Consider the following 14360-nt stretch of genomic DNA (forward strand, 5'->3'; position numbering starts at 1 on the left):
TTCTTGTACATAGGGGCAGTATTATAGTAGTTATATTCTTGTACATAGGGGGCAGTATTATAGTTGTTATATTCTTGTATATAGGGGGCAGTATTATAGTTATATTCTTGTACATAGGGGCAGTATTATAGTAGTTATATTCTTGTACATAGGGGCAGTATTATAGTAGTTATATTCTTGTACATAGGGGCAGTATTATAGTAGTTATATTCTTGTACATAGGGGCAGTATTATAGTAGTTATATTCTTGTACATAGGGGGCAGTATTATAGTAGTTATATTCTTGTATATAGGGGGCAGTATTATAGTAGTTATATTCTTGTATATAGGGGGCAGTATTATAGTAGTTATATTCTTGTATATAGGGGGCAGTATTAGTTATATTCTTGTACAGAGGAGCAGTATTATAGTAGTTATATTCTTGTACATAGGAGCAGTATTATAGTAGTTATATTCTTGTATATAGGGGGCAGTATTATAGTAGTTATATTCTTGTATATAGGGGGCAGTATTATAGTTATATTCTTGTATATAGGGAGCAGTATTATAGTTATATTCTTGTATATAGGGGGCAGTATTATAGTAGTTGTATTCCTGTATTTTTGGTCTGGCAGTGCATTGGTCTATTTCCCTGTTGCACACAGTGTGGTGTCACTTTTTCCGTCTTGTCATTGTATTTTGATCTCTTGTGTCACTTTGCTCTGTGCCGTGATATTGATTTGGGATGAGATGACAGATATGGCAGGTTGTTTCTTCCCCGTCTGCTCCTTCCTCTTAGTGTTGATTTCATTTCTCTGGCGAGGTGACGGTCTGTGACCATTTACATTTAGATGGCGCTCGCTGACATTACTACGCGGGCGGCCGATGATTCTCGATCTACATTACATTTCATATTACAGTAATGAAGGGATTTTATTATGTCAGGTCTGATCCTCGGCAGCCATGCTCGCTCAGTAGGAGGATTGTGCCGGCCTCATCGTGGCCGAATAATGTGTCTTTGTCTGGTCGTGCGGTGCAGGGTGTGAATGGCGTGCTGTCCTGCGCACCGGGTCATATGTGCTGAATAGTAACGTCCGGATAAAGGATCGGATTGTTAGTGATGCTGAGTTATGGAAAATGGCCGCATCTTTCACAGGAGGGGGAGATGGAAAGAAACGCCTTACACATAAAACGCTGATAAAATCCTCAGCGCCGGCCATGACGGAATAGAATTGCAGAGCAATAAAGTCGCGTTTGTTTACAGACTTTTGCCTCTGAACAGTCAGATACCGAGTGTCACAGACGACTATTTATCCGATGAATAGTTGTCGGTTTGGCGTATGTTCGGCTCGCGCGTATATGGGCCGATTAACGAAGAGGAGGATAGTGGTTATTGTGAATGTGGGGTAGATTCACTTCACTTGATTCACAATCTATAATTTTGCTTAGTTGGAATCAAAATGGCTGCCAGTTCTTTACTATTCCTCAGACCAGTGTATGAGGTGTTACCCATAGCAACCAATCAGCTTTCATCTTTCATCGTTAAACAGCAGGTTTGGAAATGAGAGCTGCATCCTGATTGGTTGCTATGGAAAGCTCCCCTAAAGAAGAGGGTCGCTAGGTCGCCACGCTCCAGGCCGTGATAGCTGAGTTTTATCGTTTATATGGTTCATAGGGCAAATAATATCATATAAGTGTGACCTAAAATAGTAACGCGTCCCCTCCTATAATCACGTTCTAATAATGGCCGCCTGAGGTGTGAGAGACGTGAGTCAGGACATTTATAGGATCACCTCACACTTGGGGCGTATGAACGGACGCCCTGTACATCTCCTGGGTGTCCAGCTCCATTTTAGGATATTAGTTATGCTCAGGCAGCGAGGGCCACTGCCAGGACGAGAGACGAGCAGCTGTGATGTGAGTGCGGTGACAGCGCCGGATTTGGGGCCGACCGCCGGCTTCTACTCCAAGGCATTTCAGGTTTTGTGGTCGGGACATGAGAGGTTAGATCAGGTCGGCGCCTCACGTGGGATTTCAGGTGTTTATTTTCCTCCTGTCGGCCATATTGGCTTTGTACTTTTCATCCATTCACATCACTTAAGCCGCCATTTTGTCTGTGTGTGTGTTGAGGCCATGAAACGGATTGGCTTTTTTGAGGGGGGGGGGAGAGCTCAAATGTAAATTTGTCGCAAGAAAAAAGCAGAGTTTTTAGGCTTTTTTTTTTCGCGGCTGCGAATCTGCATGGTTTGGGACAGATCTCCCTTCCTGCAAACTTGCTGACTGTTTCCACTTAGCTGGTGTAAGTTATGGTGCAATTTGCTGCCTGCAGAGCCGCAGATGATTATCACTTTTTTTATATACAGGGATGTATATGGTCGCCAGTATCCTATACGCTGTTAACCATTTGTTGCCTTCGCCCTGGGTCATCACCGGCTCATGAACTTCAAATCTCCAGCTTTGGCAGCGATACGGGCTGGCGCGGACGGTGTCAGACACCTGTTCTCCATGACACAGGTTTAATCCCTGCTCAGTCTGGGGTCGGCCTCGCTGGCCATCCTCTCGCATCGGGTTCTTTTCTTACTCTCCTCCATGTGTTGCAGATGCTGGTTGACGCCGCTGAGATTTCCGTGTCGTCTTCTTTGCCAGACTTTTGACTAAAATTCTGGAATTCTGTTCATATACTGCGCCACCTTTTTTAAAGATTCATTTTGACGAGGAAGGTCATTTCTTTCTGAGAAGCAATGGGGGGAGCCTCTTCCTGGTGAGCGCTGCTCCGGAGTCCCGGGGGGATGTTTATAGTGGAAACGCAAGGTCTGTGCTCGCTGCCATCACACATAAATCATCACCAAACATCAGGATTGCTATGGCCTTAAATATTTAGCATGCAATGGCTGATAACGGGGAACAATAGCTCACTGTCCAGATAACAGCAGGTTTTATGGCTGGTAACCCCCCGGTGCTTCCTGCATTCGTTCTCGGGGGTCACATTTAAGGTGTTGCATCCCTTCCTGTGGGGTCAGCAAGGACTCTGGTTCCTAGGTATGGTCATGATCCGGATGCGATGGTCGTGGTTTTTCTCGTCGTTGCCACAGTTACCGCTGGAATGTGACATCTCTTCCTCTTGCCACAGAACGGAGGTGACCGTCCAGGACACGACTCTCATATTCTAGGGGATTTTTTTTTTTTTTTTTTCTGGTGGTGGGGGGGATTTTTCTAATAAATATTTCTGTTATTATTCTGGGGGCCACCTTTATTCGGCTACCCATGGCAAGCAGTCAGGTCCTACGTTGGTGGCGGTGCGACGTACGCCTCTCGGCATGCTCAGACGCCACCTGTTTACATTAGCCGCAGTTTTTCCCAGAACGTCTGACTTTGTGCCAAAGTCACCATTCTCCTCGTCCAGGCACGGGGTCGGAGGTTTATCACACCGTGGTAACTGATGGGACGCACATAACTGGGATTTACACAGTGGCTGCTGTTTAACCCCTTGTGGTGCCGCAGCACGTCATGCAAGCACCGTCTGTATGTCCGGAGGGAACCGGTGGTGACAATGCACATTCTATTCCTCTGTTAGCCATTACTGGAGCGTTGGTCGTCCCCCATTAATGATTGTTTCCCATTTTTTCTGACCTCTAACGCTCTGCCTCCTCCATGTTTCAGGTTAAAGATGACAGACCATTAAGCAAGCTTCTCCGAGGAAGGAGACCCAGCGGAGGGTCTCAGCGGAGCCCCGAGCGATGGAGGACGGCCGCAATGATAAGGCGAATCAGGCCCACGTCCTGTTTGACCGCTTTGTCCAGGCCACGACCTGCAAAGGGACTGTGAAAAGCTTCCAGGAATTATGCGACTACCTGGAGCTGAAGCCGCGCGATTACCGCTCTTTCTACCACAAACTCAAGTCCAAACTCAACTACTGGAAAGCCAAAGCCCTGTGGTCGAAACTAGACAAGAGGAGCAGCCACAAGGACTACAAGAAGGGCAAGGCCTGCAGCAACACCAAGGTGGGCCTCCTCCGCCGCGGGGTCCGGCGCATTGTCTACGTGTCCTTACCTTTGATCATGTGTTCACATTGTCCCCTCTTCACAGTGTCTGATAATCGGCGCGGGCCCCTGCGGACTGCGCACTGCCATAGAACTCAGCTTCCTCGGGGCCAAGGTGGTGGTGGTGGAGAAGAGGGACGCCTTCTCCAGGAACAACGTTTTGCACTTATGGCCGTTCACCATCCAAGACTTGCGAGGTCTCGGCGCCAAGAAATTCTATGGGAAGTTCTGTGCCGGAGCCATTGATCACATCAGTGAGTACCCCCCCAGTGCTGCCATCTAGTTGCCATGTCCTGGATCACACTTGTCCCTATTTCACAGACATGTGGCTGACTATTGTAGCCTGCTGCGGTGACTTCTCACTTCCATCAGCTCCTTTCTTACCTGATGTGCACATGTTATATTATTATTCTGGGCCATTTCCTAGTGATAGTCTCTCCTTGTCACTTGGCTTTCCTAGACTCCTGACTGATAAGTTCTTATGGCAATGTGGCTGTACGGGTAATATCAGTATGTAACTACCCATATACACTATCCTGGTCCTCTGTGGACGCCTTTCAGCTTTCCCAAATATTACAGTGACTAAGGATGCAGAACACTCCATTATATAGGCATATGTAGCTCAACCCTTCCTGTATTTACTCGGGGGTCCCTGACGCAGACATCACAGCCTTGTGAGCCCCCACCGTATACATTTCATGGCCATACATTCCTGTGCGAGGTTAACGGCTGCTCGTGGTGTCGGCTGCACACATTCCCTGGCGGGTATTCGCAGCCCGGGCCGATGCCAGGCGCTCAGGAATCTTGTGTAAGATGTGATCTCGGCCAGTCCAAACATACTTGTACTGGTTTATAATGGACGAGCCCCCGGCAGTAAAGGAGGCCCCCAGAGCATGTGAATTATGGGGAGCGTGCACCCTAATGACCCTGAACAAGTCTTGGGTCACTTCCTAATACTGGCAGGGACCTAGGACAGTTGTGGAATAGTAAGAACCTGGGGGGTCTCGGACCCAGCCACATTGGATCCCAGGTGTATGAGGAAATTTAGATTGTGAGTTCCTGTAACGTCTCATCCTTTACCCTCCCATCAGGTATTCGTCAGCTCCAGCTCATCCTTCTGAAGGTCTCCCTCATCCTTGGGATCGAGATCCACGTCAACGTCGAGTTCCAGGGATTGATTGCGCCCCCGGAAGAGCAAGAAAATGAGCGTGAGTTACCTGGGGGCATGTTATAGATGGGTGGGGGGATCAATACGGTTACATTGAGGGTGGAATGCTGTGGATGGGTGGCATGTCTTAGGTGACTTTTCTGCAGTAGTCATGGATTGCGAGCTATCGGCTACATTATCGGTGCACCTCTGGATGTTACTAGAGCACAAGCTGATACTTGGGATCAATACCATATCAATAAAGTAAAGTGCGGCCCTGTTACTCAGCACTATGTGCCGTGTTGTATTTTATGCTGGTGTCACCCAATCCTTTGTCTTTCAGGCATTGGCTGGAGAGCAAAAGTGCACCCTAAGGGTCACCCCATATCGGAATATGACTTCGATGTCATTATTGGCGCGGACGGCCGGAGGAACACATTGGCCGGTGAGTGTCCCTGAGGTTTGAGGTTCGGCGGGAAGTACTTGGCTCGCCACCAGCGTAAATGCTGTATTCATAATTCACATTATCAGGTTTTCGAAGGAAAGAGTTTCGCGGCAAACTCGCCATCGCCATCACCGCCAATTTTATCAACCGGAACACAACAGCAGAGGCTAAGGTGGAGGAGATCAGTGGCGTCGCCTTTATCTTCAATCAGAAGTTTTTCCAGGAGCTGCGAGAGGCGACGGGTAAGTGTCCGAGGGCTTCTGGTCTGGGTTATGGGGGGACGGGGGACCTGCGTCTACTGTCACCAGGATGGGTCTGATAGTCCCTGTATCCTGCCCTCACAGGGATCGATCTGGAGAACATCGTCTACTACAAGGATGACACCCACTACTTTGTCATGACGGCCAAGAAGCAGAGTCTGCTGGAGAAAGGGGTCATCTTACAGGTCTGTGTCATCAAGACCTTGGTTTAAGATCACCGGCCACATAACTATCCACACACAGATCCTCCTACACTCCTGGTTTCTCTGGATGAAAATATATATATTGTATATATTTTTATTTTTTTTTCAGGATTATGCGGACACAGAGATGTTGTTGTCACGTGCCAACGTGGATCAGGAGGCGCTGCAGAACTATGCCACCGAGGCCGCACGCTTCTCCACCCATCAGCAGCTGCCCTCACTGGATTTTGCCATCAATCACTATGGGCAGCCGGACGTGGCCATGTTTGACTTTACCTGCATGTATGCCTCCGAGAACGCCGGCCTAGTGCGGGAGAGAAATGGACACCGGCTGCTCGTAGCGCTAGTCGGTGACAGTCTCCTGGAGGTCAGGGTGATAAAGTTTATTATATAGATGGCGTTACATGTATTATATCCACTAATGTATAAGTATGTTATTGATCCTACAGCCTTTCTGGCCTATGGGGACTGGCATAGCACGAGGCTTCCTGGCCGCTTTGGACTCAGCTTGGATGGTGCGCAGCTGGGCTTATGGAGCAAGCCCTCTAGAAGTCCTGGCTGAGAGGTAATGGCCAATAATCACCTCTGATCACATCATACGAAATACTGACCCTGAGTTACATCCTGTATTATACTCCTGAGCTGCACTCACTATTCTGCTGGTGCAGTCACTGTGTACATACATTACATTACTGATCCTGAGTTACATCCTGTATTATACCCCAGAGCTGCACTCACTATTCTGCTGGTGCAGTCACTGTGTACATACGTTACATTACTTATCCTACAGTTGTGGCCAAAAGTATTCACACCCCTTCAATTCTGTCAGATAATACTCAGTTTCTTCCTAAAAATGATTACAAACACAAATTCTTTGGTATTATCTTCATTTAATTTGTCTTAAATGAAAAAACACAAAAAGAATTGTCCTAAAGCCAAATTGGATATAATTCCACACCAAACATAAAAAAGAGGGTGAACAAAAGTATTGGCACTGTGCGAAAACTCCTGTGATGCTTCTCTAATTTGTGTAATTAACAGCACCTGTAACTTACCTGTGGCACCTAACAGGTGTTGGCAATAACTAAATCACACTTGCAGCCAGGTGACATGGATTAAAGTTGACTCCACCTCTGTCCTGTGTCCTTGTGTGTACCACATTGAGCATGGAGAAAAGAAAGAAGACCAAAGAACTGTCTGAGGACTTGAGAAACCAAATTGTGAGGAAGCATGAGCAATCTCAAGGCTACAAGTCCATCTCCAAAGACCTGAATGTTCCTGTGTCTACCATGCGCAGTGTCATCAAGAAGTGTAAAGCCCATGGCACTGTGGCTAACCTCCCTAGATGTGGACGGAAAAGAAAAATTGACAAAAGATTTCAACGCAAGTTTGTGCGGATGTTGGATAAAGAACCTTGACTAACATCCAAACAAGTTCAAGCTGCCCTGCAGTCCGAGGGTACAACAGTGTCAACCCCTACTATCCGTCGGCGTCTGAATGAAAAGGGACTGTATGGTTGGAGACCCAGGAAGACCCCACTTCTTACCCCGAGACATAAAAAAGCCAGGCTGGAGTTTGCCCAAACTTACCTGAAAAAGCCTAAAACGTTTTGGAAGAATGTTCTCTGGTCAGATGAGACAAAAACAGAGCTTTTTGGGCAAAGGCATCAACATAGAGTTTACAGGAGAAAAAAAGAGGCATTCAAAGAAAAGAACACGGTCCCTACAGTCAAACATGGCGGAGGTTCCCTGATGTTTTGGGGTTGCTTTGCTGCCTCTGGCACTGGACTGCTTGACCGTGTGCATGGCATTATGGAGTCTGAAGACTACCAACAAATTTTACAGCATAATGTAGGGCCCAGTGTGAGAAAGCTGGGTCTCCCTCAGAGGTCATGGGTCTTCCAGCAGGACAATGACCCAAAACACACTTCAAAAAGCACTAGAAAATGGTTTGAGAGAAAGCACTGGAGACTTCTAAGGTGGCCAGCAATGAGTCCAGACCTGAATCCCATAGAACACCTGTGGAGAGATCTAGAAATGGCAGTTTGGAGAAGGCTCCCTTCAAATATCAGGGACCTGGAGCAGTTTGCCAAAGAAGAATGGTCTAAAATTCCAGCAGAGCATTGTAAGAAACTCGTTGATGGTTACCGGAAACGGTTGGTCGCAGTTATTTTGGCTAAAGGTTGTGCAACCAAGTATTAGGCTGAGGGTGCCAATACTTTTGTCTGGCCCATTTTTGGAGTTTTGTGTGAAATGATCAATGTTTTGCTTTTTGCTTCATTCTCTTTTGTGTTTTTTCATTTAAGACAAATTACTTGAAGATAATACCAAAGAATTTGTGTTTGCAATCATTTTCAGGAAGAAACTGAGTAATATCTGACAGAATTGCAGGGGTGTCAATACTTTTGGCCACAACTGTATGTAGTACTCCAGAGCTGCAGTCACTTTGTACACATTACTTAGGCTGTGTTATACTCCAGAGCTGCTCTCGTTGTTTGGCCGTCCTCTAGGTGAATCTCTGTATTGTACGTCACCATTACTGATTGCCGTTCCTTCTGACTACAGGGAGAGCATTTACCGGTTACTTCCTCAGACGACACCAGAGAATGTGAGCAAGAACTTCAGTCAGTACAGTCTTGACCCCACCACTCGTTACCCCAACGTGAACCTTCAGTTCCTGCGGCCGAGCCAGGTGAGCCCCTCGCTGCTCCGTATGTCGCCCTTCGGCCTCCTCATCCCGTGGGGCCATTATATATGACTCGAAAGTGACGGCCCCCGCTCTGCTCCTGCTTAGTTTCCCGCCCCTTGTCATTGTATATTTTCCCTAGGTTCGGCATTTGTACTATACCGGAGAAATGAAGGACGTCAATCTGGAGATTGCAAATCTGGTAAATGCCCAGAGGACACCTAAACTGGGCAGGAATGGTGAGTAATGGCGTCTCCTGTCACCCAGACTTGTTTTTCTTCACCCCTAAATAACCTTTTTCTCCCCATTGCGCAGAGTCTGTGGCGCGCACTGGTAAGCTGCTGAGCTGGTGTCAGAAGCAGACTGATGGCTACGTTGGAGTCAGCGTCACCGACCTCACCATGTCTTGGAAAAGCGGCCTTGCCCTATGTGCCATTATCCACCGGTACCGCCCCGAGCTCATGTAAGGGACCAGGTGCTTCTGGGACTTTATAAGGTCAGGATTAAGCTCCACCTCCCTGACTGTAGAAGCCAATCACTTCAGGAGTCAGAGCAGCAGCTCTGCTAATTGGCTGGGAGGGGCTTATGTGCTGTAATGTGTGCCCTCTAGTTCGCTCGTCATCACCAGGATGAGCGTGTGAGGAGCCGGGTCACCCACCTTTCTGCCTCGTGACCTGAAACGCGTTCCTGTAATCAGAGTCTCCACCCAGGGGACCCTACTAACGGCCGCACACACCTGACTTGCATTGTAACAAACGATCAGGGCAGGCAATTCTAAAAAGTCCCCAGCGTGCTGATACATAGTGACTGATATCGCAGCTGTAGGAGCAGAACCAGTGCGGGGTGGGAGTTGTGTGAGGAGTGTCCTTCGTAACGTTAGACGCCACCTTCCTTTTTCCGCAGTGACTTTGGCTCCCTGGACGAGAGGAACGTAGAGAAGAACAATCAGTTGGCGTTCGACATCGCCGAGCGTGAGCTGGGAATCTCCCCAATCATGACCGGGAAAGAGATGGCGTCCGTCGGGGAGCCAGACAAGTTATCCATGGTGGTGTACCTCAGCCAGTTCTACGAGATGTTCAAGGAGACCACCAACACTGGTACGTGGGGCCGTGGACTGGTCACTGGGGTGTCTGACCTTGTGTCCTGACCCCGAGCTCCTCATGGGCTTTCTCCCTGTCAGACGCCGCCCCTGCACTAGACATGACATATCCCCAGGGAGGGAAACAATCTTCCTGTAGCTTTAACTCTTCGCATTCTTTTCTCTACTGTTCCTACAGAAGGAGCAGATCAGAACCTGGATGAGAAAGCCGCCCTCCTGGCCAGCACGAAGTCGCCCATCTCCTTCCTGAGCAAGCTGGGACAGACAATCTCCCGAAAACGCACCCCCAAGGTAGGGACCACCCGGCCAGGCAGCGGTCACCTCCCATAGGCCCCAGTGTCATAGCGCCGGGGTACGAAAAGAGATAGGAAAACCGTGTTAAAGGGGAAGTTTGTCTTTAAATCTGTCTATCAGAAAATAAGCAGGAGTGCAAGGTTCTTTGTTTTTTTTTTTTTGTTTTGTTTTTTTCTTCATAAAGGACAAGAAAGAAAAAGAGGTGGATAGCTCAGGCAAGAGGCGGAAAACAAGCCAATCAGAAGACGTGAGTGTCAGTACGTACTGGAAAGGCAGGACTGCAGAATCAGTCAGCATCGGAGCTGTATACTCCAAACTTCTGCCCAGTTGTATCAGTGCTATTGGTGTCACCTGCAGGAGGACGGCTCCCGACCCAACCGGGATGAGAGACCCTTGTTAGTCGGTGCCCTGACCGACAGGAGGATGGACACGACTGCTGGGAATCAGAACAAGGTGAAATCCATGGCGACTCAGCTCCTGGCCAAATTCGAGGAGAACGCGCCTGCGCCTAACACCGGACTGAAGAAACAGGTAGGGTCCCCTGCCGTGGAGTCGTTCGTGCAGCACTAGAGCTGAATAGCCAGGCGTTACAATGTATCACTGCAGTGTAGTGCATATATGTGTGTATGTATATATATATATATATATATATATATATATATATATATATATATATATATATATATATATATATATATATATATATATATATATTGTTATAGCGCCATTTATTCCATGGCGCTTTACATGTGAGGAGGGGTATACATAAAAACAAGTACAATAATCTTAAACAATACAAGTCGTAACTGGTACAGGAGGAGAGAGGACCCTGCCCGCGAGGGCTCACAATCTTCAAGGGATGGGTGATAATACAGTAGGCGAGGGTAGAGCTGGTCGTGCAGCGGTTTGGTGGATCGGTGGTTACTGCAGGTTGTAGGCTTGTCGGAAGAGGTGGGTCTTCAGGCTCTTTTTGAAGGTTTCGATGGTAGGTGAGAGTCTGATATGTTGTGGTAGAGAGTTCCAGAGTAGGGGTGATGCGCGAGAGAAATCTTGTATGCGATTGTGGGAAGAGGAGATAAGAGGGGAGTAGAGAAGGAGATCTTGTGAGGATCGGAGGTTGCGTGCAGGAAAGTACCGGGAGACGAGGTCACAGATGTATGGAGGAGACAAGTTGTGGATGGCTTTGTATGTCATGGTTAGGGATTTGTAATGGAGTCTCTGGGCAATTGGGAGCCAGTGAAGGGATTGACAGAGGGGAGAAGCTGGGGAATAGCGGGGGGACAGGTGGATTAGTCGGGCAGCAGAGTTTAGAATAGATTGGAGGGGTGCGAGAGTGTTTGAGGGGAGGCCACAGAGCATGAGGTTGCAGTAGTCAAGGCGAGAGATGATGAGGGCATGGACTAGGGTTTTTGCAGATTCTTGGGTGAGGAATGAACGGATGCGTGAAATATTTTTGAGTTGAAGTCGGCATGAAGTGGAAAGGGTTTGGATATGTGGTTTGAAGGAGAGATCAGCGTCAAGGATTACTCCGAGGCAGCGAGCTTGTGGGACTGGGGAGAGTGGGCAGTCATTTACTGTAATTGATAGGTTCGTAGGGGGGGTCACGTGAGATGGGGGAAAGATGATGAATTCTGTTTTGTCCATGTTGAGTTTCAGATATCTAGTGGAGAAGAAGGATGAAATAGTGGACAGACATTGAGGGATTCTGGTTAGTAGGGAGGTGATATCTGGTCCAGAGATGTAGATCTGTGTGTCATCAGCATAAAGATGATACTGAAAGCCATGAGATTCTATGAGCTGTCCCAGGCCAAAGGTGTAAATAGAGAACAGCAGGGGCCCAAGGACTGAACCTTGTGGGACTCCGACAGATAGGGGGCGAGGTGAGGAGGTGGTGTGTGAGTGGGAGACGCTGAATGTCCGGTCTGTTAGGTATGATGAGATCCAGGAGAGGGCCAAGTCTGTGATGCCGAGGGATGAGAGGGTCTGTAATAATAGGGAATGGTCCACTGTGTCAAAGGCAGCCGACAGGTCCAGGAGGAGGAGGACAGAGTAGTGTCGCTTGCTCTTGGCAGTTAAGAGGTCATTGGTGACCTTAGTAAGGGCAGTTTCAGTGGAGTGGTGTGACCGGAAGCCAGATTGTAAGCGGTCGAAGAGGGAGCAAGAAGAGAGATGGGAGGACAGTTCAAGGTAGACGTGTTGTTCCAGTAGCTTGGAGGCGTATGGGAGAAGTGATATAGGGCGATAGCTAGATACAGAGGATGGGTCAAGAGAGGGCTTTTTGAGGATGGGTGTAATGGAGGCATGTTTAAAGCTTGAGGGGAAAACACCAGTTGTTAGTGATAGGTTGAAGAGATGGGTTAGGGTTGGGATGAAGACTGTGGTGAGGTTTGGGATGAAGTGGGATGGGATCGGGTCGAGTGCACAGGTGGTGAGATGTGATCTTGAGAGTAGAGTGGAGAGTCGATCTTCTGTAATGGTGGAGAAGTTGGTTTTGAAGGTGGAGGGCTGGGAAGTCGGGAGGAAGGGCTCTGGGGGTTGTTGACCAAAACTGTCCCTGATATCAATTTTCTGCTTGAAAAATGAGGCAAAGTCTTCAGCTGAGATGAGTGGGGAGGGAGGAGGTGCTGGGGGGCGGAGGAGAGAATTGAAGGTGTTGAATAACTGTTTAGGGTTGTGAGACAGGGAGGATATGAGAGATGAGAAGTAGGTTTGTTTAGCTGTGGCGAGTGTGGTCTTGAAAGTAGTGAGGGACTGTTTGAATGCGATGAAGTGCTCGTTGGAGTGGGATCTTTTCCATCTGCGCTCAGCAGCCCTGGAAGCTCGCCTCAGCTCTTTGGTCAGGCTGGTGTGCCAGGGCTGTCTGTTGATTTTGCGAGTTTTGGTATGTGTAAGTGGGGCAGCGGATTCCAAAGCTACAGCTATTGTGGTGTTATATAGAGCGGCAGCGTCATCCGCATTGTGTAAGGAACTTATATCTGTAAGAGGGAGGAGGGATTCAGAGAATGAGTGTAGGTCAAGGTGTTTAAGATTCCTGCGAGGGTGTGAAAGTTTGTGGGGTGGGGATTGTAGACATATACATACATACATGTAGATATATATATAATGAATTGTGAATATATGCCATGTAGAATCCTTTTATTCCAGATGATTCATGACTGGGCTTCGGCAGTGACTGCCTCAAAGGGTCCAAAAGCAAAACGAAGTGTCATATATTGGCACCGGCCCTTTAAGTGTTTTCATTGCTGGATCTCATAGTCATTGATGACATCTCCCTCCGGCCTCTGCAAGTGCTGCCACCATGTGGCCATATGTGCTACTATTCTTTTTATTTTTTTTCTTCTCATGTCCTTTCTTTTCTCCCCCCACCCTTTATTCACGTTGTCTCATCCTCTTGTCGCCTTCTCATCTCCCTCCCGGACGCCCCCCACAGAAACCCCTCCTGCCCTATCAGCAGCGTTTACTAGAGCAGGCTGCCCTCCGGCAGACTGAGCCTCAATGGAAACAGGTAACAGGGGTCCGGAGTCTGACCGGAGTGCTTTATCTGCCCCTAGACAAAGTGTCCTCAAACTTAATGTCCAAGTACGTTGGCTGGGAGGGAGTGCTGGTACTTGTAGTTTCATCACAGCTGCCGAACATATTAGGTGGTGGGGGGGCTGTGAGACACCCATGGGCAAGATTGGGGCATCTAATATAGTAATTTAATTTATGGGATTTTTGCAATTAAAGGGGTTCTAAAATGTGTTAAGTGGTAGCGTACCCTTAAGAAGGACCCCCCCCCTGCAGCCACTTCCCATGGCCGCTGTCTGTCTCACACTCATACTTTTCTCCCCTTCATCCTCTCTGGCTCCAATAAGCCCAGGACTAGCGACCATCCCCGGACCTGCCCTAAAAAGGTGATCTGGCTGTACAGCACGGGGTCGTGGCCCCGCTCCTCCCTGCAGGTGACACTGCCTGACCCTTCTGGGGGCTTCACTGCTTCTGCCCAGCACATGCTCCAGGGTGATGGGGCAACGAGCCACAGCCAGTGGCCTGCCACCCACCATGACCCCTATGTTATGTGGGGTCTGCGTCTTGGCTTAGTTTGGGGAGTGGGCATCTTGTCTTTTGACATTGTGACGGACCTGGTTTAACTCTTGGTGAGCCGTGCCTTACTGACCGCCCGCTTCTTCACACTTGCTTGGTGTGTTACTCATTCATCAACAGCCACG

At 48.4% G+C, this 14360-nt stretch overlaps 1 protein-coding gene across 21 annotated transcripts in view; it reads left to right on the top strand.

Moving 5' to 3' along the window:
• The window catches only part of MICAL3 (microtubule associated monooxygenase, calponin and LIM domain containing 3), a 70287-nt gene that overhangs the window by 18963 nt on the left and 36964 nt on the right, over positions 1–14360 (top strand). For 20 of the 21 annotated variants that reach the window (XM_073544090.1, XM_073544092.1, XM_073544089.1 and 17 more), the window contains exons 2-16: positions 3640–3980; positions 4066–4273; positions 5111–5227; positions 5510–5611; positions 5698–5853; positions 5956–6056; positions 6184–6441; positions 6524–6639; positions 8639–8765; positions 8902–8998; positions 9075–9222; positions 9663–9856; positions 10037–10149; positions 10337–10399; positions 10510–10683. In XM_073544090.1, coding sequence (XP_073400191.1) covers positions 3717–3980; positions 4066–4273; positions 5111–5227; positions 5510–5611; positions 5698–5853; positions 5956–6056; positions 6184–6441; positions 6524–6639; positions 8639–8765; positions 8902–8998; positions 9075–9222; positions 9663–9856; positions 10037–10149; positions 10337–10399; positions 10510–10683 — 2238 coding nt within the window. In that variant the 5' untranslated portion in view covers positions 3640–3716. Of the gene's footprint in view, positions 1–3639; positions 3981–4065; positions 4274–5110; positions 5228–5509; positions 5612–5697; positions 5854–5955; positions 6057–6183; positions 6442–6523; positions 6640–8638; positions 8766–8901; positions 8999–9074; positions 9223–9662; positions 9857–10036; positions 10150–10336; positions 10400–10509; positions 10684–13582; positions 13658–14006; positions 14094–14360 lie in introns of all 21 variants that reach the window. The other variant, XM_073544108.1, reaches the window with a different exon arrangement.

This window comes from Dendrobates tinctorius, unplaced genomic scaffold (genome assembly GCF_039654945.1).
Source record: "Dendrobates tinctorius isolate UK_male_01 unplaced genomic scaffold, ASM3965494v1 ptg000136l, whole genome shotgun sequence".
NCBI lineage: Eukaryota > Metazoa > Chordata > Amphibia > Anura > Dendrobatidae > Dendrobates > Dendrobates tinctorius.